The 23,746-nt window shown below is 39.2% G+C and overlaps 1 protein-coding gene across 17 annotated transcripts in view; it reads left to right on the forward strand.

Annotated features, from left to right (window-relative positions):
* LOC122431703 (aminopeptidase O (putative)) overlaps positions 1-23,746 on the forward strand; it is a 392,534-nt gene that overhangs the window by 65,291 nt on the left and 303,497 nt on the right. For all 17 annotated transcript variants that reach the window (XR_006266602.1, XM_043453080.1, XM_043453083.1 and 14 more), the window contains exons 2-3: positions 410-1,319; positions 15,102-15,268. Coding sequence is in view for 16 of the 17 variants with exons in the window: in XM_043453080.1 (XP_043309015.1) it covers positions 544-1,319; positions 15,102-15,268 (943 nt within the window). In the remaining variant the exon portion in view is untranslated. The remainder of the gene's footprint in view (positions 1-409; positions 1,320-15,101; positions 15,269-23,746) is intronic.

Consider the following 23,746-nt stretch of genomic DNA (forward strand, 5'->3'; position numbering starts at 1 on the left):
TTACTTAGAATCACAGTAGAAAAACAATCACTTTTCTTATGATACACAAAATTAGAAATGATACATTTAATATCTTTTAAAACAAGAGGTACAGTGATGCTCAGTTACATTTTTGCCCAACAATCGTTCTTTTCCAAGACAAGGACTGTTCTACTATATTAGTTAGGAACATGATTCTTCTGATTTTGTGGAGGCGTCTTTTATTCCATTGACAACTGAAATATTTTTAGAAACCCATACTGTAGTTTTGTTTGATGTCAGTCAAAAAGATTAGTCTGCCTTGTAGCCATGAGCTCCTACTACACCGTGGAATTATTTAAGGAGGAAATCAACTTGCAGAAGCAGCAGTTGCAGGAGCAAAAGATCTTCTTTGGGATTTTGTCTAATTGTGTCTTTCTTCTTTAACCAGGGGACTGAAAGTTGTGGAACCCCAATTTGTGACATCAGGTGTTTTTTGGAAAGCAGCCATTTATGACTCTGGAAGATTGGGACTGATAGGAAGCCCCTTCTGAGATTTTACCAAAGTTCTTGAACAGTACTACCATGGACATAAAGCTGGATCCCTCTCGAGATGACCTGCCTCTCATGGCCAACACCAGCCACATACTTGTGAAACACTATGTATTGGATTTAGATGTGGATTTTGAAAGTCAAATCATTGAAGGCACCATAGTGCTTTTCTTCGAGTCTGGAAACAGATTCAAGAAATGGAGTAGTTCCACCGAGGTAGCCTGCCGATCAGAGTCAAACGAAGCCTGCCGATTTAGGATGCCTGAACCCTATCAGATTCCTGTGACAAGTACAAAGACCTTCTCATCTAAAATAGGATATGATGATTTTGTAATCTGTGGTAAAGGTGGAAAAGACACTTCTGGGAAAGATGGTAACCATGGCAACCAGGAACAGGCTTCTGGGATTTCTAGCTCCAAGCACTGCTGTGACGCAGGGAATCATGGGAGTGAGGAGTTCTTGCTAGTGCTGGACTGCTGTGACTTATCTGTGCTGAAGGTTGAGGAGGTGGATGTTGCTGCTGCGCCAGGTATTGAAAAGTTTACGAGGTCTCCCGAGCTCAGGAATCAGATTGTACATGACCTCGTGGCTCTGCCTGCAGATCGCTGGAGGGAGCAGTTAGACTGTTATGCTCGCTGCAGCCAGGCCCCTGGCTGCGGGGAACTCCTGTTTGACACTGACCCTTGGAGCTTACAGATCAGGAAGACAGGGGCTCAGACAGCTACTGACTTTCCTCATGCCATAAGGATACGGTACAGAACCAAACCCCAGGGGCGATCAGTCACATGGACCTCAGACCAGAGTGGCAGGTAGGTTATCTGGGTTCTCCGCAGTTCCCTGGTCATTAATCTTACACACTGGGAGATGAACCTTTGCAAAGATCCTCCTCTTTATCCTGTGGCATTACCCATCTAACCCTTAAATCCTTCGACCCTGAGGGAAGCAGGTTAACTCCCAGGCATGCTGAACTCTTAATAGGATTACTTTCCTGAAAATGAAAAAGATTACTTTCTTAAGCCCCTGTATTTCTGAGTTAGGAGACTGAAAGGCAGATTTAATGGTTAAATCTCAAGCTTAGCTCTCTGTTGAGATCTCTGCTAGCAACTTCCAGTACTGTAGATGGAAATGATAAGTATCTTTGAGCAAATACTTTCCCAAAGTTCCTTCATTTTCCCCCGAGGGAATAAATAGCTGCTGTGTTGGGTTGGTGTGAATCCTGGCAAAGTGCTTCCAAATAAAGCCAACTCTGCTCTGTGACTTTCTTACTGTATCCATCTCTTGGCAGCTATGCCTCCGTGGACTTTGTCAGTTATTATATAATGTGAACCCTCAAAGCACTGGGAAGATCTATTTCTGAAGAGTGTGACAGTCAGTCCTGCTGAGTTGACACTTGCTTCTTTGGCTGTGATTCTGGGTATTTGACACCAAGGGGACTCCTGATTTTTTGTGTGGAGAGGAAGAATTGATGAAACATCAGTGTTCGGGGGAGTATATAGGCAGTTCTTTTCTTCTCCTCCTCCAGCACTTTAGGGTTTTTAGAATTTGAGAATTTTCAAATCAAACTTTATTGATTCCTCATTATTTTACCTATTTATTTGTGCTAATGTATTGTGAGTCAATACAGTAATTATGGCTTGGTTGGAAGGGCTTGGTTGGAAGAACCTTCCTCTCTGTGAGCTTGTTTTTAGCTCCTTCTTTTATAGCAGAGGACTCTCTTAATGAAGGCAGTGGTATAGATAAATTGCTTACATCTCTCCCCTAACTCACCCCCCTCAAAAAAACCTTTTAGATTATGTTTTTTAAAGCATCACCTTGAGTTTGAGCTCTAATTATCCTGCTCCTTGCCTCCAGTCTTACCTCCTCCTCTGGTCTCCCTCCCTGCTCAGAATGAGTTCACTTCCTGTCTTATTTCTGCTAGTCTGAGGCAGCCTTTGGGACAGTGCAGGGTAGTGAAATTTACATCAGTAGAAAAGCATAGTGATTTGTTTATAGAATAACTTACTGAATATTCTTGGGAGTCTGTGAAGGAAAGAAATAGATGTTCTTATTGTATCTTTAAATTTTTTGGAAATTATTAAGGATGAGCTTTTAATAAGATTTAACAATATGCTGTCTCTGAATATTTAACTAGGAAATTCTAGTTTTCATACTTCCAGATATTTCATTTTTGAATTAGAGTAACGGGGAAGAAGAAACTATTGGCAGTATTTGGAAGAAATACTCATTCATGGTCTCAAACATAGCTTTCTTCTCAGTGTTTACTGTAGAGGCTAGACTTGTGAATTACATTACATATGAAGTGTTGAGTAGGAATGAGTTGTTGATAAATGCTGGTTTCCTTAAAGAAACTCTCAAAAGGTCCTTGGGCACATTTTGCTCCTGAAGGGTTGACTTGAATTTACTCTTGATGTCTCCTTTTCTGAATATTCAATAAATACATGATCCAGCAAGAGTTTAAGCTGTATCCTTGGAAGTCTGTAATTATATGTTAGTAAATAAATGACATTTATGGAGTCTTACAGAGATAATAAATTTGTTTTTTAAACCTTAAAAGATTTTTCCTCCCTTCTTTTTTCTTTTTTGGGGGGAATTTTATTACAGTCATGATGAATCTTCCATGAACGGTCACTAAATTCTCCCATGTGTTTAAGAATAAATCTAGGTATATACTGGTAACTCTTTGGATACTGTAAGGACCTTAAATGCCCAAGGATTCCAGGTTGCTAGACAGAAATAATTTCTTGTTAGTAATCACCAGGGTTTCAAATGAAAGTAGTGGTTAAATTTTTACCATTGAATGGCAGAATACTATCAACATTCCTACTATAAATTTTTAGTGTGGATGAGGAACTTTTTATTCCCATTTTATAAGTAGGAATATTCTATAAAGTTACTGAAAGCTCCTGGAAAAATCCATGTCTTAATTGTGAAAAGGAGCTATGTTTCTTACTTTTGATTTTTACCATGTCCCTTACTGTAAGCAAAGATTTCAATACATTTTTAAAAAATGAATTATATTAGCTTTCAAAAATTTTCCATTTTTAAGCAGATACTAGACAGAAATTTAAGAAAAACTCTAACCTTGTACCTGTCCTTTCAAGTTCCAACAATGGCTTCTCCCCTTCCCACTCTCATTCTACACCTTGTAGAGAATTTTCAGTCGCTTAGTCATTTTGGACTCTATGACCCCATGGACTGCAGCATACCAGGCTTCCCTGTCCTTCACTATCTCCTGGAGTTTGTTCAAACTCATGTCCTTTGAATTGGTAATGCCATCTAACCACCTCATCCTCTGTTGTCCCCTTTTCCTCCTGTCTTCAATCTTTCGGAGCATCAGGGTCTTTTCCAAGGAGTCAACTCCTTGCATCAGGTGGCCAAAGTATTGGAGCTTCAGCATCAGTTCTTCCAATGCATATTCAGGGTTGATTTCCTTTAGGTTTGACTGGTTTGTTGAGAATAAAATTTGTTATTTTGTTTGATAATATGTAAATAAATAATCACTTAGGAGGTCAGAGGATCCCAGGAGGAAATTATAAAATGTGATGGAACAATCTAGCTATATTAAAAATGTATGAAACAATCTCATTGAAGAGAGTAGAGGGGAAAATGTGCTGACCTAAGTAACTTTAAAAATGAGCTGAATCTGTAAGGCTGAAAGCAAAAGGAACTGTACATAATTACTGCACTATAGTTGATAGAGTTGTTTCCCATGGGAATACAGGTTAACAATTCTGGTACCACTCTACGTGTATACTGGAATTGAGTAATTTAGTAAATGGATGCAGATGATGGGAGCCAGGCTTCTCACTGTTGAAGTGGGAGATTACAGATGAGCAAGGGGAAGAGGATAGAATGATTCATGTGGAAATGGATTAGAATGGGAGATATCACTATGAACTCATGTTTAGCATAATACAGATACAGATGGTTGCATATAGAAATAATTATAGATATGGGGTGTTTGCAAGAGTTAGCATACACACATGTATTTCCTTGTTTCTCAGCTGAGTGGGTTTAGAAGCAGTGAGTACTCCCTAGTGCCCAGATCTTGGTTTCTAATATCATGCTCCAGTGAAGGAACCAGAGTTCTTAGAGAAATGACTGGGGCTAGAGCGGGAAACATACAAGATGAAGCTGTAGCATCTATTGTGCCAGAAAACAAGGAAATGCTCTAACAACAGCAATAAGAACCCGGAATTGCATGAGTGTGTTGAAGTCCAAGGACTCATCTGAAAGAACTCCTAGTGACCAAAACTGAGCAACAAAGTAAAATAGTTTTAGATGATAACCCAAATATTTAATAAATATTTTAATATTTATTAAAATAAATATTCATGAGTCCACACTAATATAAAAAAGTTATTGACTTAAATAAGCAAATGGGGAGAATGGCCAAATCCATGGTGCAGAAGTCCAAGTTACATAGAAACTCTGCCCTCAGGGAGATAGAGCATAATTCCTCCCTCCTTAAGTAAGGACTATTTATTCATAATGACTTCCTTCCAAAGAGGACAGTATGGAAAGGAGGAGAAAGTAAATTTTCATTGGAGAAACCTGACAAACATGACCTCAGCAAGGAGATCACAGCTGACATCAACACCGATGCGTCACGTTGATAGTATGTGATAAAAATGGCATCTTTGATCTTCCTCCTCAAAACCCACAGCCCCAATCTAACCAAGAGAAAATATCAGATAAATCAGACTTTTAACAAAATACCTGACCAGTACTCCTGAAAACGCTCAAGGCCAACATAAATAAAGTCTTCAGAAACTGTCACAATCAAGATAAGCCTAAAGAGACATGATAATTAAAATTAATGTAGTATTCTAGAATAGAAAAGGGGTATAGAGGATTTTTTTTAAAGAGAGAACTAAGGAAATCTGAGTAAAATCTGAACTTTAATTAATAATAATATGTCAACTGTGACAAATATACTAATGTAAGTTGTAGGGAAAACTGAGTATGGAATATATGGGAAGTCTATGTCTTATCTTTATACTTTTAAAAACAAAGCTAGGGACTTCCTGATGGTCCAGTGGTTTAGAGTCTGCCTTCCAATGCAGGGGATGTGGTTTGATCCCTGCTCAGGGAACTAAGATCCCACATGCCATGGGGCAACTAAGCCAGCACACCCCCAACAAAACATCTCAGATCCTGCAACTGAGATCTGAAGCAGCCAAAAATAAATAAATATTTAAAAATAAATCTAAAACTGATAAAAAAAAAAAAAAAGTCATCAAAAAGTTTCAAATTTGAAAAAAATAATCCTCTTTCCACCCTGCAATTTCCCTTTCCTAAGAGCTGTCACCCCATTTTTTATCAAGTAGCAATGTTTTCTAGATGGGAACTGAAAATATATTTGCCGCTGTAAAAGAGTATTTCTTTTCAGTCATTGTCAACAACTTACTCTCCTTCATTGTTATTCTAGTTCTAAGATGAAATAGCTGGAAATATAAAAACTACATTTTCCTACTTTCTTTCAACCATTGTGGAGTTCTGGCTTCTCTTGAATCTACTTGCTCTTTCTTGCCTCCATCATTCAGATACTAGATTTTAAATGACCTTTAAAAATGACTGATAAAACAAACACATACATAACAATATGATACATGCTTCTTGGAAAAAGTGCTTACTTTTGTGTGAGTATGTGTATGAGTATGTGTGCCCTTTAAAAATATTTAGATGAGAACTGGGGCCATTATTCTTGCTAAGCCAGATAAGAAGAAGACAATATCTTTTGATTCTAGAACATCAGCATACTTTAGAAAAAAAAAATCTTTAAAAAATGGAAATCTTTATTCAAAGTTTATGTGTTTCCTGCATTTTTTCCATTTCAGTGAATAAAATATTATCTAAAATCAAAACATTCTTTCTGGTAACTCATTCCTTTTCCCTTTTGGATCACTGTGATAGTTGTGGAACCACCCAAGTGGTCTAGGAGATCTTGCTTAAGCTGATGACATCACTGAATGGGTTGAATGGAGGGGAAATTCAGTTAAATATAGGAAATTTATTATAGAAGCTACAATTATTTGGTCTTTGTTAAAAATATCTGACTAGGAAAATACATTATAACTTAAAGTGATATTAAAATTAAAAATTTCCTAAATCACTATAATGTTGCTTTGTTTTAATAAAGCCAGAATGATGTTGGCAAAATACTAAGGAGAGAACAATTTTTTAAAATTATATTTATTGTTCAGGTATTGGACCAATATTTTTAGTTTAACATCAAAACCAGATGTTAATACATGCCCCCCTCACACACACATACAATAAAATAGTTTCATTTTCTTGGTATCTCACTATGAAGTTTTAAAATTAAAAGAATGAACAGAAGATATTTTAGAAGAGATTTCAGGTCTAAAATGAACATTTCTGTAATTAATACCTTTTTTCCCCCATTTGCTTCAAGAAACCAATATAAAATTCAGGAAAACTAAAGGGTAAATACACATTAATTCTATAATATCATTGTATTACTGCAGAGGAGGAATTGATAATTCCAAATTTGAAAATGTTTGAAAGTGTTCTTTCTTGGGTTCTTTATCCCCTTGCTGCACCATCTAGAATTGTATTTCTCAGAAACCCAGTTGAGTTTTGTGAGAAAAGACAAAGATGGACTGTCTTAATGGAAATTAAACAAGTAATGAACAAAAATCAACCAAACAACAGCAACAAGACATGAATAACCAAACATCAACAGAAAATAACAAATAAAAATGACCTATAACCAAAAGTGTGGAGAGTTGAAAAGAATCTAGAAAGTGAGGGCCAAGAGACCTGAGTACTCAAAAGGTGGGCTGCCAATTAGCTGTGTGATTCAGAAAAGTCATTTCACATCTCTGGAGCTTAGTTTCCTCATGTGTAAAATGAGAAAGTTCCGTGAGAGGATCTCCAAATGTTTGCCATACATTAAATCCTATCCTCATAAGGGGCTTCCAGATGAGAAGCAGTGTCTTTGCCTTTACAAACAGCTTGCTAGTTTTGCACCCAAACATCTCTGTTGAAGAGGTGAATTTCTGACTCAAAGCCACTTTCAGTCCAGTCCATTTTGACTGTGCCTGAATCTATCCTAGTCAAAGCAGTATTCTCGTTGGACTCGTCATGTATGTTCATTATGATTGGTGAGTCCTGGTTTTGGTGATCACTCCATGAAGAAGAATGATAACAGAGAAGGGATGTGTGTGTGTGAGAGAGAGAGTGTGGTGTTTGGGTGTCTGTGTGTGTGTGTAGGGATGAGAGAGAGAGGTGAGGGGGCAGTTCTGGTGGATACTTCCTGTTTTAGTAGTCTGGCTCTTGGTTTTTATGTCACAGAAAGCAACACGGTTGCTTACCTACAACAGAAACTGTAACTTAGGTTTAACGAGAACATAGAACCATAAAAAAAGGTCAGGTGCAGGAAGGAGAACAGATAAAAAGGAATCAGAGGAGTCCTGAAGACTTTGTAACTGGGAAGTTACAAAGAATCTGAAATATTTGAAAATATGAAATATGAAAGAATCTGAACCACCAACCTGTCATATCTGTGGCCTCCTGGCCTCCAGTGACCAGATCAGTGCCTCAGTGTGGAAAAACATCGTATCAAGCCACATCCACAGTGACAGCGGGCTCATCACCTCCTACTGTCTATTGAAGCCACCCTCTCCCCAGTTGTTGATCTGTGATAATCAAGTCTCTGAAAATGGGTGATTTTTATGGAAAGTAGTATTTTTAAACTAAAAATAACCCCCTTTCACTCCAACTGCAAAAAGAAAAATTCATATAGTAGTCAACTGAAAATAAAGAAAATGTATGGGTTGAGCCTATTCCCTACAAGTTGTAAAGATGGCTTCACCTCAAAAAAGGTAAGCAAACATATTTAGTTGACATCATAGTCCATTTCCATTTGGGCTGCTATAACAAAATAACTGCAGAGAGAATGGTTTATAAGCAACAGAACTTAATTTATCATGGTTCTGGAGGCTAAAAGTCTGAGATTAGGGTGCCAACATGGTCAGGTCCTGGTGAAGGCCCTCTTGTGTGTTGCAGACTGCCAACTTCTGGCTGTGGCCTTACCTGGTGGAAGGGGCCCGGAAGCTCTGTCTGGCCTCTTTTATAAAGGCATCAATCTCATCCATGAGGGCTCCTCATGACCTGAGCACCTCCCAATGACCTCACCTCCTAATTACCAACACTTTGGACATTAAGATTTCAACATATGAATTTGGACAGACATAGTCAGACCAGCAGCATAGTGTATCTCATCTTCATTTGACTGCTCTGAGAATACACAAACATATGACAAGAAGCTGAAATAATTGTTATTCTGACAGGTTCTTAGTTTAGTTCTTTAATGACAACAAGCCATGGCCTGGCTGTCACCCGCCATCTTACCCTGTTTTCTTTCTCATTTTCAGTTGCTTTCTCCCATTCCTGCAACTCCTGTGCAGTTAATCTGGGCTCCAAGGGGTCTCCCCTGCGGGTGGGTATCCCAGGGCATGTGGGATGAACCCTGGTAGGAGAGTTTTGCTTTTCATGTTGGAAGGAATTGTTCATTTGGGAAATAATGATGTTTATAAACATCAGAGAATTGCAGGCTTGTGCCTAAACATCTATCCCATAGGCATTTTAGCAACATGGCCAAGGTGCAAGGCTGTGCATGTTGAATAAACACACCTGCATATATTTCAATGATCACACATCCAGATAACTGCAGAGCATGTTTATAAATGCACATAGATTTTCATCCCCTCCTGGGACACAATGGGTAGGGAAGAGGAAGGGTGGGGAACATGTGTGTGTGGCAAGAGTCATCACAAAGTATGATTTTCAGACTCCATGAAGACCTCCTGTCCACCCATTCTATACTTTCTGTCAGATGCCCAAAATTCCACCACTAGGCTTTTACCCGGGGGTTAAAGCTTTCATCCCTCTTAAAATGTAGTTACTTGACTTTAGATTGCTTTGGACATTTGCACTGTGATGTGTGACATGCATAGGCATATCAGATTGTGAAAGCTCAAAAAGCCATCAGTTATAAAGTCACTGGCTCTTGGTTTGGATGTGTTGGGGAGGGAGGGGTGAGCTGAGAAAAAGAAGAAAAGACCAAGAAGGAAGTAGACTGGGAGCATGAAGAGAATGTACATTTTCAAGAAATTTGGCCTAGGATTGTTTTCCTGTTTATTTTTATAATTTATTTATGTTTCTTTTGGCTGCACTAGGTCTTTGTTGCTGCATGCCGGTTTTCTCTAGTTGGGGTGTGCGGGCTCTTCGTTGTAGTGGTTTGGGTCACACAGGACACCCCAGTGCAGTGTGGGAGGGGATTACACAGGGGTGTGGATACCTGGGGCGGGAGTCACTGGGGCCATCTTGGGAGCTGGCTACCTCAGGGAGGCCTTCCCTTCCTTTTCCTTCTTCAGTGAATCACTGAGTCTTTCTGATTCGTCCTCTGCCCTGTCTTCTCACATGTGTGTGTGTGTGCTAAGCCACTTCAGTCGTGTCCGACTCCTTGTGACCCCATGGACTGTAGCCCCCCAGGCTCCTCTGTCCGTGGGATTCTTCAGGCAAGAACACTGGAGTGAGTTGCCATGCCCTCCTCCACGGGATCTTCCCAACCTAGGGATCAAACCTGTGTCTCTTTTGTCTCCTGCATTGGCAGGCATACTCTTTACCACTGGCGCCACCTGGAAGGCCCCTTCTCACATGTGACCTCATCTCAAATCTGATAATTTCTTCTGGAAAGAGGTATGGAGGCTGTGGAGGAAGGCTTGGGGACCTCATACCTAAGGGCACTGGTGGAATGCATAATAACATGCCAGCAGGGCCTCCAACCCAAACTTACAGGGAGAAGAAAGGCAAACGTCCTGGCAAGCCAGTCTTTTGGGGAGAATTTGCTCCGTGTGCAGACAAGGGAAGACCTGTAACACTAGAGTCACTCTAGGGAAGTGAGGTGCTGAGTGTAATAACAAGAGAGCACAGATAAAGCACAGATACTTCCCCGAAGTACCCTGAGACTTCAAACCATAATATGGGGTCAGCTCCCCCTTCCTCTCCCCAGAGAAAGTCTTAGGCGATCTCTTGACAGGGTCTCCCACTTCCCTGTGAGCATCACAAATAGGCTTATCTCCACAAGTCTGCTTAGATTGGAAGTGGATTTCAAGAGCTCATGAGCTGACAGACATTGTGGGGTCTGTTCTACTTTAGTAAGAAAGGAAGCCTTGATTCTCAGTGTCTGTTACTGTCAGAGGAAGTTATGCCTACCATTCGGCCAGGGGCAACATACTGTTCCACTGATGATGCTTTTCTTTTTGGGATCCTTCTCTATGTTGGACTTTTTGGGAAAAAAAAAAACAGGTGGAATTTTCAGAACTAGGCATGCCTTGATGCTACCTACCTGAGCTATTTGAGCTGCTACAGCATCCCCCACCAGGCACCCAAACCAGCAGCCCCAGCTAGGAGGAGGTGGTTTTAGGGGGATTTCATTAGGTCCTCAACTGCCTGAAGTTAACTCAGGCTCAGTCAATTAACCAGGGATCCAAGAGCACCTGGGTGAGAGCTCAGTACTCTGTGAAATCAATGGGAGACTCTGGGCCTTCCATGAAAATTTGCCTTTGATCTTGAATCTGTGATTCTGGGACACAACCATGGGTTTATGGACCAGAACAGACAGACAACTGAAGTCACATACCTGCCCCTTTATCCCCATTTTGCATGTGACTCAGAGAGGTCAGGGATTTTTCCATAGCCATTTAATGAGCTGATAACCCAGCCAACACTAGTCTTCTGAATGTCTAGTCTTCTTTCTCTGCCTCATGTCAAATCTGTGAGTAATCATGGCATATACACTTCTAGAAGGTAGACTACCTGTTTGCTCTAAGGTCCATTTTCTGCTCTTATTATCTTCTCCTGATGACAAGGAACCTCATTTCCCAGGCTCCCTTGTCTTCTGACTTCCTGTCAGGTTTGGCCAGTGCAGGGCATTGATGGAACACTTTTGAGAGCAGGAGTTAGCAAGCAATGAACAATTTCCTGGGCTTCTCTGGTGGCTTAGATGGTAAAGAATCTGCCTGCAAAGCAGGAGACCTGGGTTTGATCCCTGGGTCGGGAAGACCTCCTGGAGAAGGTCTAGTATTCTTGCCTGGATACTGAGAGACTCACACACACACACACACACACACACACAAACTACTTCCTCTCCTCTTTCTGCTTATTTTGGCGCCTCTAGCAATGACTGAGTCTCCCTGGTCCCTGCACCCATTGGACATTCTCCACTGTGATTCTGGCTTCTATTAAATGACTCCTGTTGCTGGAAGCCCAGAACACTCAGTAACAGCAGCTCCTCCAACCCATGGAGTCACAGCTCCTTGCCGCTATGGCTAATCTCTGGGTAGCATCACTGTCTGCTGTTTGGCTTCTCGGTCCTTCTATTACTTCTAGGACCAATCCCCTATATTAAATTACCTCTGTTTATTAAGACCCACACTGGTTTATGTTTTCCCTCCTGGACCCTGACTGATGGAGTGGGGTCATCATTCTGTGTGTTCTTGCTCACTGTAAGAACACAATAAATCTTCAGTCATAATAGTGTTAACTATTCTAAAAAGGAAAACCAGTTTATGCAAGAGAGGTAGCACTCCACTCTTATCGTTTACTCCATCAATCAAGCTGATTAAAACTATATCATATTTGCCATAACTCTTGAAAAACAACAAGTGGAAACATTTTCCTAAGACATCTTCCCAAGGGTCAGTCTGTGCCTTCTACTCGGTGGTGTTAAAAGAATAGATTTCTTTGATCTCAGAGATTTTTTTCCATTTCTCTTTGTGACTTATCATGGAAGGGATTGTTCTTGGTGTGTGTAGGTTTGTATTTTTTAATTGTAGCAGAATGGGCCCCAATGTCATGCCACTGGTTTCTTTTTTTCTTTTTTTTTTTTAGTTGGAGGCTAATTACTTCACAACATTTCAGTGGGTTTTGTCATACATTGATATGAATCAGCCATAGATTTACACGTATTCCCCATCCCGATCCCCCCTCCCACCTCCCTCTCCACCCGATTCCTCTGGGTCTTCCCAGTGCACCAGGCCCGAGCACTTGTCTCATGCATCCACCTGGGCTGGTGATCTGTTTCACCATAGATAGTATACATGCTGTTCTTTTGAAAACATCCCACCCTCACCTTCTCCCACAGAGTTCAAAAGTCTGTTCTGTATTTCTGTGTCTCTTTTCTGTTTTGCATATAGGGTTATCGTTACCATCTTTCTAAATTCCATATATATGTGTTAGTATGCTGTAATGTTCTTTATCTTTCTGGCTTACTTCACTCTGTATAATGGGCTCCAGTTTCATCCATCTCATTAGAACTGATTCAAATGAATTCTTTTTAATGGCTGAGTAATATTCCATGGTGTATATGTACCACAGCTTCCTTATCCATTCGTCTGCTGATGGGCATCTAGGTTGCTTCCATGTCCTGGCTATTATAAACAGTGCTGCGATGAACATTGGGGTGCACATGTCTCTTTCAGATCTGGTTTCCTCAGTGTGTATGCCCAGAAGTGGGATTGCTGGGTCATATGGCAGTTCTATTTCCAGTTTTTTAAGAAATCTCCACACTGTTTTCCATAGTGGCTGTACTAGTTTGCATTCCCACCAACAATGTAAGAGAGTTCCCTTTTCTCCACACCCTCTCCAGCATTTATTGCTTATAGACTTTTGGATAGCAGCCATCCTGACTGGCGTGTAATGGTACCTCATTGTGGTTTTGATTTGCATTTCTCTGATAATGAGTGATGTTGAGCATCTTTTCATGTGTTTGTTAGCCATCTGTATGTCTTCTTTGGAGAAATGTCTGTTTAGTTCTTTGGCCCATTTTTTGATTGGGTCATTTATTTTTCTGGAATTGAGCTGCAGGAGTTGCTTGTATATTTTTGAGATTAACCCTTTGTCTGTTTCTTCATTTGCTATTATTTTCTCCCAATCTGAGGGCTGTCTTTTCACCTTACTTATAGTTTCCTTTGTAGTGCAAAAGCTTTTAAGTTTCATTAGGTCCCATTTGTTTAGTTTTGCTTTTATTTCCAATATTCTGGGAGGTGGGTCATAGAGGATCTTGCTGTGATTTATGTCGGAGAGTGTTTTGCCTATGTTCTCCTCTAGGAGTTTTATAGTTTCTGGTCTTACATTTAGATCTTTAATCCATTTTGAGTTTATTTTTGTGTATGGTGTTAGAAAGTGTTCTAGTTTCATTCTTTTACAAGTGGTTGACCAGTTTTCCCAGCACCACTTGTTAAAGAGGTTGTCTTTTTTCCATTGTATATCCTTGCCTCCTTTGTCAAAGATAAGGTGTCCATAGGTTCGTGGATTTATCTCTGGGCTTTCTATTCTGTTCCATTGATCTATATTTCTGTCTTTGTGCCGGTACCATACTGTCTTGATGACTGTGGCTTTGTAGTAGAGTCTGAAGTCAGGCAGGTTGATTCCTCCAGTTCCATTCTTCTTTCTCAAGATTACTTTGGCTATTCGAGGTTTTTTTGTATTTCCATACAAATTGTGAAATTATTTGTTCTAGTTCTGTGAAAAATACCGTTGATAGCTTGATAGGGATTGCATTGAATCTATAGATTGCTTTGGGTAGAATAGCCATTTTGACAATATTGATTCTTCCAATCCATGAACACGGTATGTTTCTCCATCTGTTTGTGTCCTCTTTGATTTCTTTCATCAGTGTTTTATAGTTTTCTATGTATAGGTCTTTTGTTTCTTTAGGTAGATATACTCCTAAGTATTTTATTCTTTTTGTTGCAATGGTGAATGGTATTGTTTCCTTAAGTTCTCTTTCTGTTTTTTCATTGTTAGTATATAGGAATGCAAGGGATTTCTGTGTGTTAATTTTATATCCTGCAACTTTACTATATTCATTGATTAGCTCTAGTAATTTTCTGGTAGAGTCTTTAGGGTTTTCTGTGTAGAGGATCATGTCATCTGCAAACAGCCACTGGTTTCTTATACTTCCTTTGGTAACAACTCTGCCCTTGGCCTTCCCGTCACAAGCCTCCTGGTTGTTGTGACCCACAGTCCTGTTTATACGCCAACCCCTGTTCTTGGCCTCTGCACAAGGATTCCCACAAGGGTTCCATTTGAGATGGTGGTTTCCAAGATTGGGGGTATCTGCCCGCCAGCACTGCATTTGAGACCACCAGCTTGTTTTTCCAAGTATTAATATCTCAGTATCACTAAACATATTTTCTTTTCCAGAATATTTTCCAAAAGTTTTATAAGAATGTCTCTAAAACTTTCTTGTTTTGAAGGCCTAAGAACCTAAGGGGAAGGGCAAGGTAATATAAATTTTAACTTGGCAGACTAGCATTTAAAACTTTATCCAAAAAATATTTTTCCCCTTAGGGGAAAAAAAAAAAAGCTCTCTTTACATATTTAAGTAATTCATTTGGGAGAAATAACCACTCAGCTATTCACATAACCCTTGGCAGATGTCAGTTCGATATTTTCTCTTTGAAAGTTCAACTTAACGTTTGCTACCATGGTGGTAAGGAAAGTGACAACTCATTTTAAAGATTCTCTGCCTTTGTTTCTTTGTCTTTCTTCTGCAGGCCATGTGTTTATACTGTGGGATCTCCCATAAACAACAGGGCCCTTTTTCCATGCCAGGAGCCACCCGTTGCCATGTCAACATGGCAGGCTACAGTTCGAGCAGCTGCATCCTTTGTTGTTTTAATGAGCGGGGAGAATTCTGCGAAGCCAACACAGCTTCGGGAAGGTACTGTACATGTGTTCCGTGCTTCTTTATTTATTGCACACATGTTGGACCCAGGAACCCAATACACAGGGTTTTTCTCAGCTTTAAAAGAGCTCCTTTATTAGCTGGGTTGGACTGAACATGATATAAAACATCCAGCCAGAGAAAACACTAGGGGATGGGGAAGGGCCCTTGGGAGCCTGCGCATGGCATGTGGGGCTCTTCGTGCCAGAGTTATCAATTCTTAGATTATTAAGGCAGTTCCTTTCACCTGGTGGTTTGTGGACCATAAGTGGTGGTCTTGGCTGAAGACTTTCTGGGCAGGCAAGTGTGTCGTGGAAACACCATTACAGTTGAGTTGTTTGTGTTTTGGCCATGGAGCCTGTGCAAGATTATTTATTATGCTGAGCGATAGTTCTCCTGTTGGCTGCCCACTGGAGTTGTCCTGGTATTGCTCTGTCCTTACTCTATTGGGCCATGAAGTTTTGAGTCAAAGGTGTGTAAGAAAGATGAAAGGCAGGTACTCATGCATCATCAAGGTTTTCTCTGTGAGTTTCCTGCTTGTTGTAGTAATTGACACTTTCAGTTGAGATCTGGAGCTTGTTGATGCCAGGTGAAGTTTCTGTAATTGTAATATTTCTTCATCTAAATATGGTGTCTCCTTCTACCATTTATTATAGAAACTTTAAAATTTACAAAAAGTAAAAGTAATAAAATTAATTTTAAAGAAAATGATTGTTAACATTTTGTTACATTTCCCTCTGCTAATTAAAATCTGTGTATATAGTATATATTGTCATTTCAAAATTGCCAGCAGAGCCTATAGCCATTTTCACTTACAGTATATCTTGTATGTCTTTCCAGATGTTAAGTATTTTTTTAATTAATGATTTTAATGTCTGCATAATATTTTATGAGAGCATCAGATTTTATTACATTTCCATATTACAGACAATTGTATTGGTTCCAAGGTTTTTTCTTATTATAAATAATGTCACATTATATTTCTGAGGAGATAGTTTGTAGAAACTTAGAATTATTGAGTGAGAAGTTTTGAATCTGTTGAAGGCTGTTGGTACTCATCTCAAGATGTTTTTCAGAAAGGTTGTGACACTTTACATATCCATCAGTAGTTATGAAGGCCCCCTCATCCTTGGAGTTTCATGCATCTGACAGGCGAGAGAAGGTTTCTTTTTAATTTGGGTTATTTTGATGATCAATGAGCTTTCATATGTCCTTAGCCGTTTTCATTTCCTATCTGTTAATTTCCTCTGCCCATTTTTATATTGAGATGTTAGTGAGGTTTCCAAAAGTTTGCTTTGTCTTCTAGTTTGATTGGATAGTTATTGGGGTTTCCTGCTTAGTGACCACGTGGAGACATGGGGAGAACGGTACCCCTGGAGAGGGCATGGAAGTTCCATGCTCTTTCTCACATACCTTGCCCTGGGCAATTTTCCGTCTGGCTGGTCCTGAGTTGACTGTCCACTGGTCATCAAACCCAGCAGACCAGTGCATAGGTCTGTTTCTTCAGGTCTTCATTTCGTTATGGAGGCTCTTGTGTTACATAAAACTTCTATTACATAAATCTGTAATCTGTGCTCCCATTTAAAAAATAAATAAAATGAAATAGAGATATAATCTCTTATATTTGTGTATTTTTCTCAATTTTTAGTATATTTTTTAATTTTATAGAATATTTCTGATCTATAGGAGATTTTAATTTTTACATAAGTCAGATATGTCAGGTTTCTCTTGGGAAATTTTTCTTTGTGCTAAGACTTACCTGTTTTATTCTAATATTTTTATCTAATTTTAATTTATTTTTAGTAACTTCACTCTATAATTTGTAGTTTAATCTGGTCAGTGTTGTGAAATAAGGACTGTTGTTTAGTCACTAATTTATGTCTGAGTCTTTGCTATGCCAGGGACTGTAGCCCCTTCTGTGGGCACCTTTGCTTGAAATGTTCCCTTGGTATCTCTAATTTTCATGAAGAGATCTCTAGTCTTTCCCTATCGATTGTTTTCCTCTATTTCTTTTTATTGATTGCTGAGGAAGGCTTATCTCTCCTTGCTATTCTTTGGAACTCTGCATTCAAATGGGTATATCTTTCATTTTCTCCTTTGTCTTTCACTTCTCTTCTTTTCACAGCTATTTGTAAGGCTTCCTCAGGCAACCATTTTGCCTTTTTGCATTTCTTTTTCTTGGAGATGGCCTTGATGACTGCCTCCTGTACAATGTCATGAACCTCTGTCTATAGTTCTTCAGTCACTCTTTCTATCAGATCTAATCCCTTGAATCTATTTGTCACTTCTACTGCATAATCGTAAGGGATTTGATGTAGGTCATACCTGAATGGTCTCAACAGATAACAATTTTCAACAAACTGTGGGAAATTCTGAAAAAGATGGGAATACCAGACCACCTGACCTGCCTCTTGAGAAATCTGTATGCAGGTCAGGAAGCAACAGTTAGAACTGGACATGGAACAGCAGACTGGTTCCAAATAGGAAAAGGAGTAGGTCAAGGCTGTATATTGTCACCCTGCTTATTTAACTTATATGCAGAGTACATTATGAGAAACACTGGGCTGGATGAAGCACAAGCTGGAATCAAGATTGCCGGGAGAAATATCAATAACTTCAGATATGCAGATGACACCACCCTTATGGAGGAAAGCAAAGAAGAACTAAAGAACCTCTTGATGAAAGTGAAAGAAGAGAGTGAAAAAGTTGGCTTAAAACTCAACATTCAGAAAACTAAGATCATGGCATCTGGTCCCATCACTTCATGGCAAATAGATGGGAAACGATGGAAACAGTGACAGACTTCATTTTGGGGGGCTCCAAAATCACTGCAGATGGTGATTGCAGCCATGAAATTAAAAGACGCTTGCTCCTTGGAAGAAAAGCTATGACCAACTAGACAGCATATTAAAAAGCAGAGACATTACTTTGCCAACAAAGGTCTATCTAGTCAAAGCTATGGTTTTTTCAGTAGTCATGTATAGATGTGAGAGTTGGACTACAAAGAAAGCTGAGTGCCGAAGAATTGATGCTTTTGAACTGTGGTGTTGGAGAAGATTCTTGAGAATCCCTTGAACAGAAAGGAGATCCAACCAGTCCATCCTAAAGGAAATCAGTACTGAATATTCATTGGAAGGACTGATGCTGAAGCAGAAACTCCAATACTTTGGCCATGTGATGCAAAAAACTGACTCATTTGAAAAGACCCTGATGCTGGGAAAGATTAAAGGTGGGGGAAGAAGCGGGTGACAGAGGATGAGATGGTTGGATGGCATCACCGACTCAATGGACATGAGTTTGAGTAAACTCTGGGAGTTGGTGATGGACAGGGAAGCCTGGAGTGCTGCAGTCCATGGGATTGCAAAGAACTGGACATGAATAAGTGACTGAACTGAACTGGACTGGACTGTAGCCTGCCAGGCTCCTCTGTCCATGGAATTCTCCAGGCAAGAATCCTGGAGAGTGGGTTGCTATTTCCTTCTCCAGAAATAAGGACTAAATATTTTTATTTTCAAATATAAAACCAATTATCCAAGATCATTTAATGAATCTTTTCTGATTTGTGGTGTCTTCATCATAAGTTAGATTTACACATGTAACAAAGTTTTCAATGAATGTTTACTTTATTCTCAAAGTCAAAACAAAACAAATTATACATTTAAAAATTTAATTAAACAAATAAGGCATATTTACATGGTTCATTTACAAATAAGCAAAGGATTAAAAAAAAATTTTATGATGTCTTCTTTTTACGTCTAATTCCCAACTATCCAGTAACCCTTCCCCAAGGCAACCAAGGTCACCAGCTTCCTTTATAGAGTATATTTTTTTCCTCTTTTGTTGCACAAAACATAACATGCTGTACACATTTTTGTATTATGATCCCCCCTTTAGAATAACCTGTTCTTATAGACAATTTCATATCTGACCATAAAGAGCTTCCTCATTATTTTTAGTACTATAAGTAAAGTCGCTTAGTTGTGTCTGACTCTGCGACCCCATGGAGTGTAGCCTACCAGGCTCCTCTATCCATGGGATTTTCCAGGCAAGAGTACTGGGGTGGGTTGCCATTTCCTTCTCCAGGGGATCTTCCTGGCCCAGGGAGTGTTCCATAAATGGATGTTCACAATTTAGTTAAGCAAAAACTCTTGACTTTATTCTATGTTACATAAGGAATTTAATGGTCATTCCTGGGTTGGGAAGATCCCCTGGAGAAGGGATTGGCTACCCATTCTGATATTTTTACCTGGAGATGTCCATGAATAGAGGAGCCAGGCGGGCTACAGACCATGGGTTCGCAGAGGTGGACATGACTGAGCAACTAACACTTTTTACTTACTTCTATCAATTTCCCTCACCCACATTCTCCAGTTTTAATTAATATAAATTGGAATTTGAGACATATTATCTATGTATTTTTTTCTTATTTTATATCTTCTCAAGGAATTATAATCACTGTTGTACATTTTTATCCAGTTTCAAATTATGTTTGCAGTAAGTATTCAGACTTTCTTTACTCTTGATCTCTTAAGTTTGACTCATCTCTTAGTCAACTGGGAAATGTCTGTAGTATTTTTTTTTCTTCTGCAGAATGGTGGCTATTGCTATATTTTCTGATTAAGACAATTGTACTCATTTTGCGTGCTAGTAAGGTTATGCTCAAAATCCTTCACGTTTGGCTTCAACAATACATGAACTGAGAACTTCCAGATGTACAAGCTAGATTTAGAAAATGCAGAGGAACCAGAGATCAAATTGCCAACATTCGTTGTCTCATAGAGACAGCAAGTAAATTCCAGAAAAACATCTACTTCTGTTTCATTAACTATGCTAAAACCTTTGACTATGTGGGTCACAACAAACTGTCGAAAATTCTTAAAGAGATGGGAATGCCAGACCACCTTACCTGTTTCTAAGAAACCTGCATGAAGGACAAGAAGCAATAGTTCGAACCAGATATGGAGCAATGGACTGGTTCCAAACTGGGAAAGGAGTATGTCAAGGCTGTATATTGTCACCCTGCTTATCTAATTTATATGCAGAGTACATCATGTGAAATGCCAGGCTGGATGAATCACAAGCTGGAATCAAGATTGTGGGGAGAAATATCAAGAACCTCAGATATGCAAATGATACCACTCTAATGGCAGAAAGTGAAAGGAAACTGAAGAGCCTCTTGATGAGGGTGCAAGAAGAGAGTGGAAAAGCTGGCTTAAAACTCAGCATTCAAAAAACTAAGATCATGACATCTGGTCCCATCACTTCATGGCAAATAGAAGGGGAAAAAGTGGAAGCAGTAACAGATTTTTTTATCTTGGATTCCAAGAACACAAAATCAGTCACTGTGGATGGTGAATGCAACTATGAAGTTAAAGATGTTTGCTCTTTGGAAGGAAAGCTATGACAAACCTAAATAGCGTATTAAAAAGCAAAGACATCACTTTACTGGCAAAGGTACATATAGTCAAAGCTATGGTTTTTCCAGGAGTCATGTATGGATGTGAGAATTGGACCATAAAGAAGGCTGAGCGCTGAAGAATTCATGCTCTTGAATTGTGCTGGAGAAGACTCTTGAGATTCCCTTGGACAGCAAGAAGATCAAACCAGTCAATCCTAAAGGAAATCAACCCAGAATATTCATTGGAAGAACTGATGCTGAAGCTGAATCTTCAATACTTTGGCCACCTGATGGGAAGAGCCAACTCATCAGAAAAGATACTCATGCTGGGAAAGACTGAAGGCAGAGGGTGAAGAGGGAGGCAGAGGGTGAAGAGGGTGGCAGAGGATGAGGTAGTTAGATAGTATCATCAACTCAATGGATGTGAATTTGAGCAAACTCCATGAGATAGTAAAAGACAGGGAAGACTGGCATGCTGCAGTCCATGGGGTCACAAAGAGTTGGACACAACTTAGCGACTGACCAACAACAAATGTATCTAATCAGCACCCCTATGAGGATATGGAACATTTCCATTACCTAGAAATCCCCTTGTGGCTTTGCCATCCCTACTTGAGTGATTCCTTCCTAACCCCACTCCAGTCAACCACTGATCTTTTGTCTATAAATTAGTTTTACCTCTCCAAAACATTCTTGTAAATTGAGTCATTCCTGTGTACTCTTTTGTGTCTGGCTTCTTTCACTTGACATGATTGTGAGACAGACCCACATTGTGTGGCTATCAATAGTTATTCTTTTTAAATAGTTGATGAGTAATAATCCATTGTATGAGTAAACTAGTTTGTTTATCCACTCACCAGTTAATGGACATTTGAATTTGTCATGTACATTATGAAACATACTCTGTGAATATTTCTGTGTAAGTCTTTTTGTGGACAAAGGTTTTAATTTCTTCTGGGTGAATAACTAAGAGTGGAATTGCTGGATCATAGAAATATATTTTAACTTTGTATCTGGCAAACTGTTTCCAAGAGATTCAGTTATTTTGTATACCACCAGCAGTTTATGAGAGTCCAGTAGCTGTGCATCTTTGCATACACTGGATGTTGTCAGCCCCTTTAATTTTAGCTCTAAACTGGGGTGAAATACTATCATGTTGTTTTAGTTTGCATTACTCTGATAACTAATAATGGTGAGCAACTTTTGTGCAATTATTATATATGCCTTTAAAAAGTGTCTCTTCCAAGTCATTTTGTTGTTTTTCTGTTAGATTATGAGAATTTATAACTTTATATATTTTATATTCCTTATATATTTGATATTCTGGCCTTTAGTCAGATATGTGTCACAAATATATTCTCTTAGACTGTATGGTTTGCCTTTAATTTTTTATTTACACTTTATACCACTGATTTTCCATAGAGACATTGTATTCTTTACAATTCTTACTAATTCTTTAGTAATTCCATTGTAGATTGTTACTGTAATAATCTTTGCAGTTCTTCCTTAAACTTATTTTGGTTACTTTGCTGTCTTTTGATCTCACTCTATTGATCTATTTCAGCCAGTTGTCTTCTCACAGCTCTTTTTTTTTCAGTTCTACCATTTATTGCTACCAGCCCATCTCCCTCCACCCTCATGCACACGAGCTCAATCATGTAACCCCATGGACTACAGTCTGCCAGGCTCCTCTGTCCATGGACTTTTCCAGGCAAGAATACTGGAGTGGAATGCCAATTCCTTCTCCAGGCTTCTCATGGCTTTTTACCTTTTTTCATAGAAGTTATATCTTCATGTGTCATAATGGGATGCCAGTTTTCCAAACTTGTTTTCCTTCCTGTAGTAAATTCATTTCTGAGGCTTGTTCTTCTTCTGAGTCCTTAGAACAATATTTACTTTTACTTTTATTCTGCAGTATTTTTGCCCCATCATGCTCTTTGTTTTCCTCTCTAAGCTGTTTCAACAGACAGGATAAAGTGTGGATTTCCCTTAGCTCCATTCACTGTCCACTTCTGTGCTACCTGAAATCCCCTCGCTGTTCAACAGATGACAGGTTAGTTATGCGCACAGCCCCTCTTGTGAATTGTCTAGTGAAGTTCTTTGGGACTTACACAGCATCTATTTTTACCCTCCCTGCTTGTTTCCCTGACTTGCTAAACTGATTGAGTAAATGCACCACTGTACGGAAGTCTCAAGCAGGCATCCATACCTGGACTCCTCCAGCCTCCATTTCTGGTTTACTTGTGATGATAACTAACTACACTTCCCAAGATGCAGTGTTGGGAGTTGCATCTCCCAACTTCCACCTCAACAAGCCTACATACTTTCTCATTCATGATTTGGCCCTTGCAGTTCAGATGTAAAAGCTGTGTTTGGCAGTGTTTCTCAAATTTGAGCATTATTTTACTTTTCAGAGGGAAAAAATTCTCCTGATTCACCAGAGTTGACTTAAGTTATTTGTATTAGAATAATATTTTGAAAACTATAAATGTAAGCTTGTAACTCTTATATGTCTATAATGTCAAAATAAAATATAAATTAAATGCAGACCAAACTATTAAATCAGTAAAATTCAAATAAACAACTTCAATTTAATGTAAGGATTATTATTTTGCTGAAATGAAAATGCTCCTTACAATATGTATGTGGTGCTGGCAGCTCCGTGGAGGTTCTTTTGAAGTCGTCGTTCCTGCTCTACCCTGAGTCACATGATGATCTTATTCTTCACCACTTTTCTTCCATATGCTATAAAGCTTTTGCTCACACAGCATGCTCTGATGTCATTTAACCTTTACCCACCAAAAGCATCATTCTTGTGTTCTTTTCTCATAATCACTCAGGATTTAAAGCAGTGCTACAAGTCTGTGTGAAATCATATACACTACTGCAGATGTGAACTCTGAAATTGTTGGGCAGGACTCCTTTGTATCTGGATAATCCAGCCCACTGGCCAAACCCAGCCTCCTGCCTGTTTTTGTAAATAAAGTTTTATTGGAATACGGCCATTGTCTATGGCTGCTTTGGTGCTTCAGTCAGTATCAGTATCTGTTCAGTCACTCAGTCATGTCTGACTCTTG

This window comes from Cervus canadensis, chromosome 30 (assembly GCF_019320065.1).
Source record: "Cervus canadensis isolate Bull #8, Minnesota chromosome 30, ASM1932006v1, whole genome shotgun sequence".
NCBI lineage: Eukaryota > Metazoa > Chordata > Mammalia > Artiodactyla > Cervidae > Cervus > Cervus canadensis.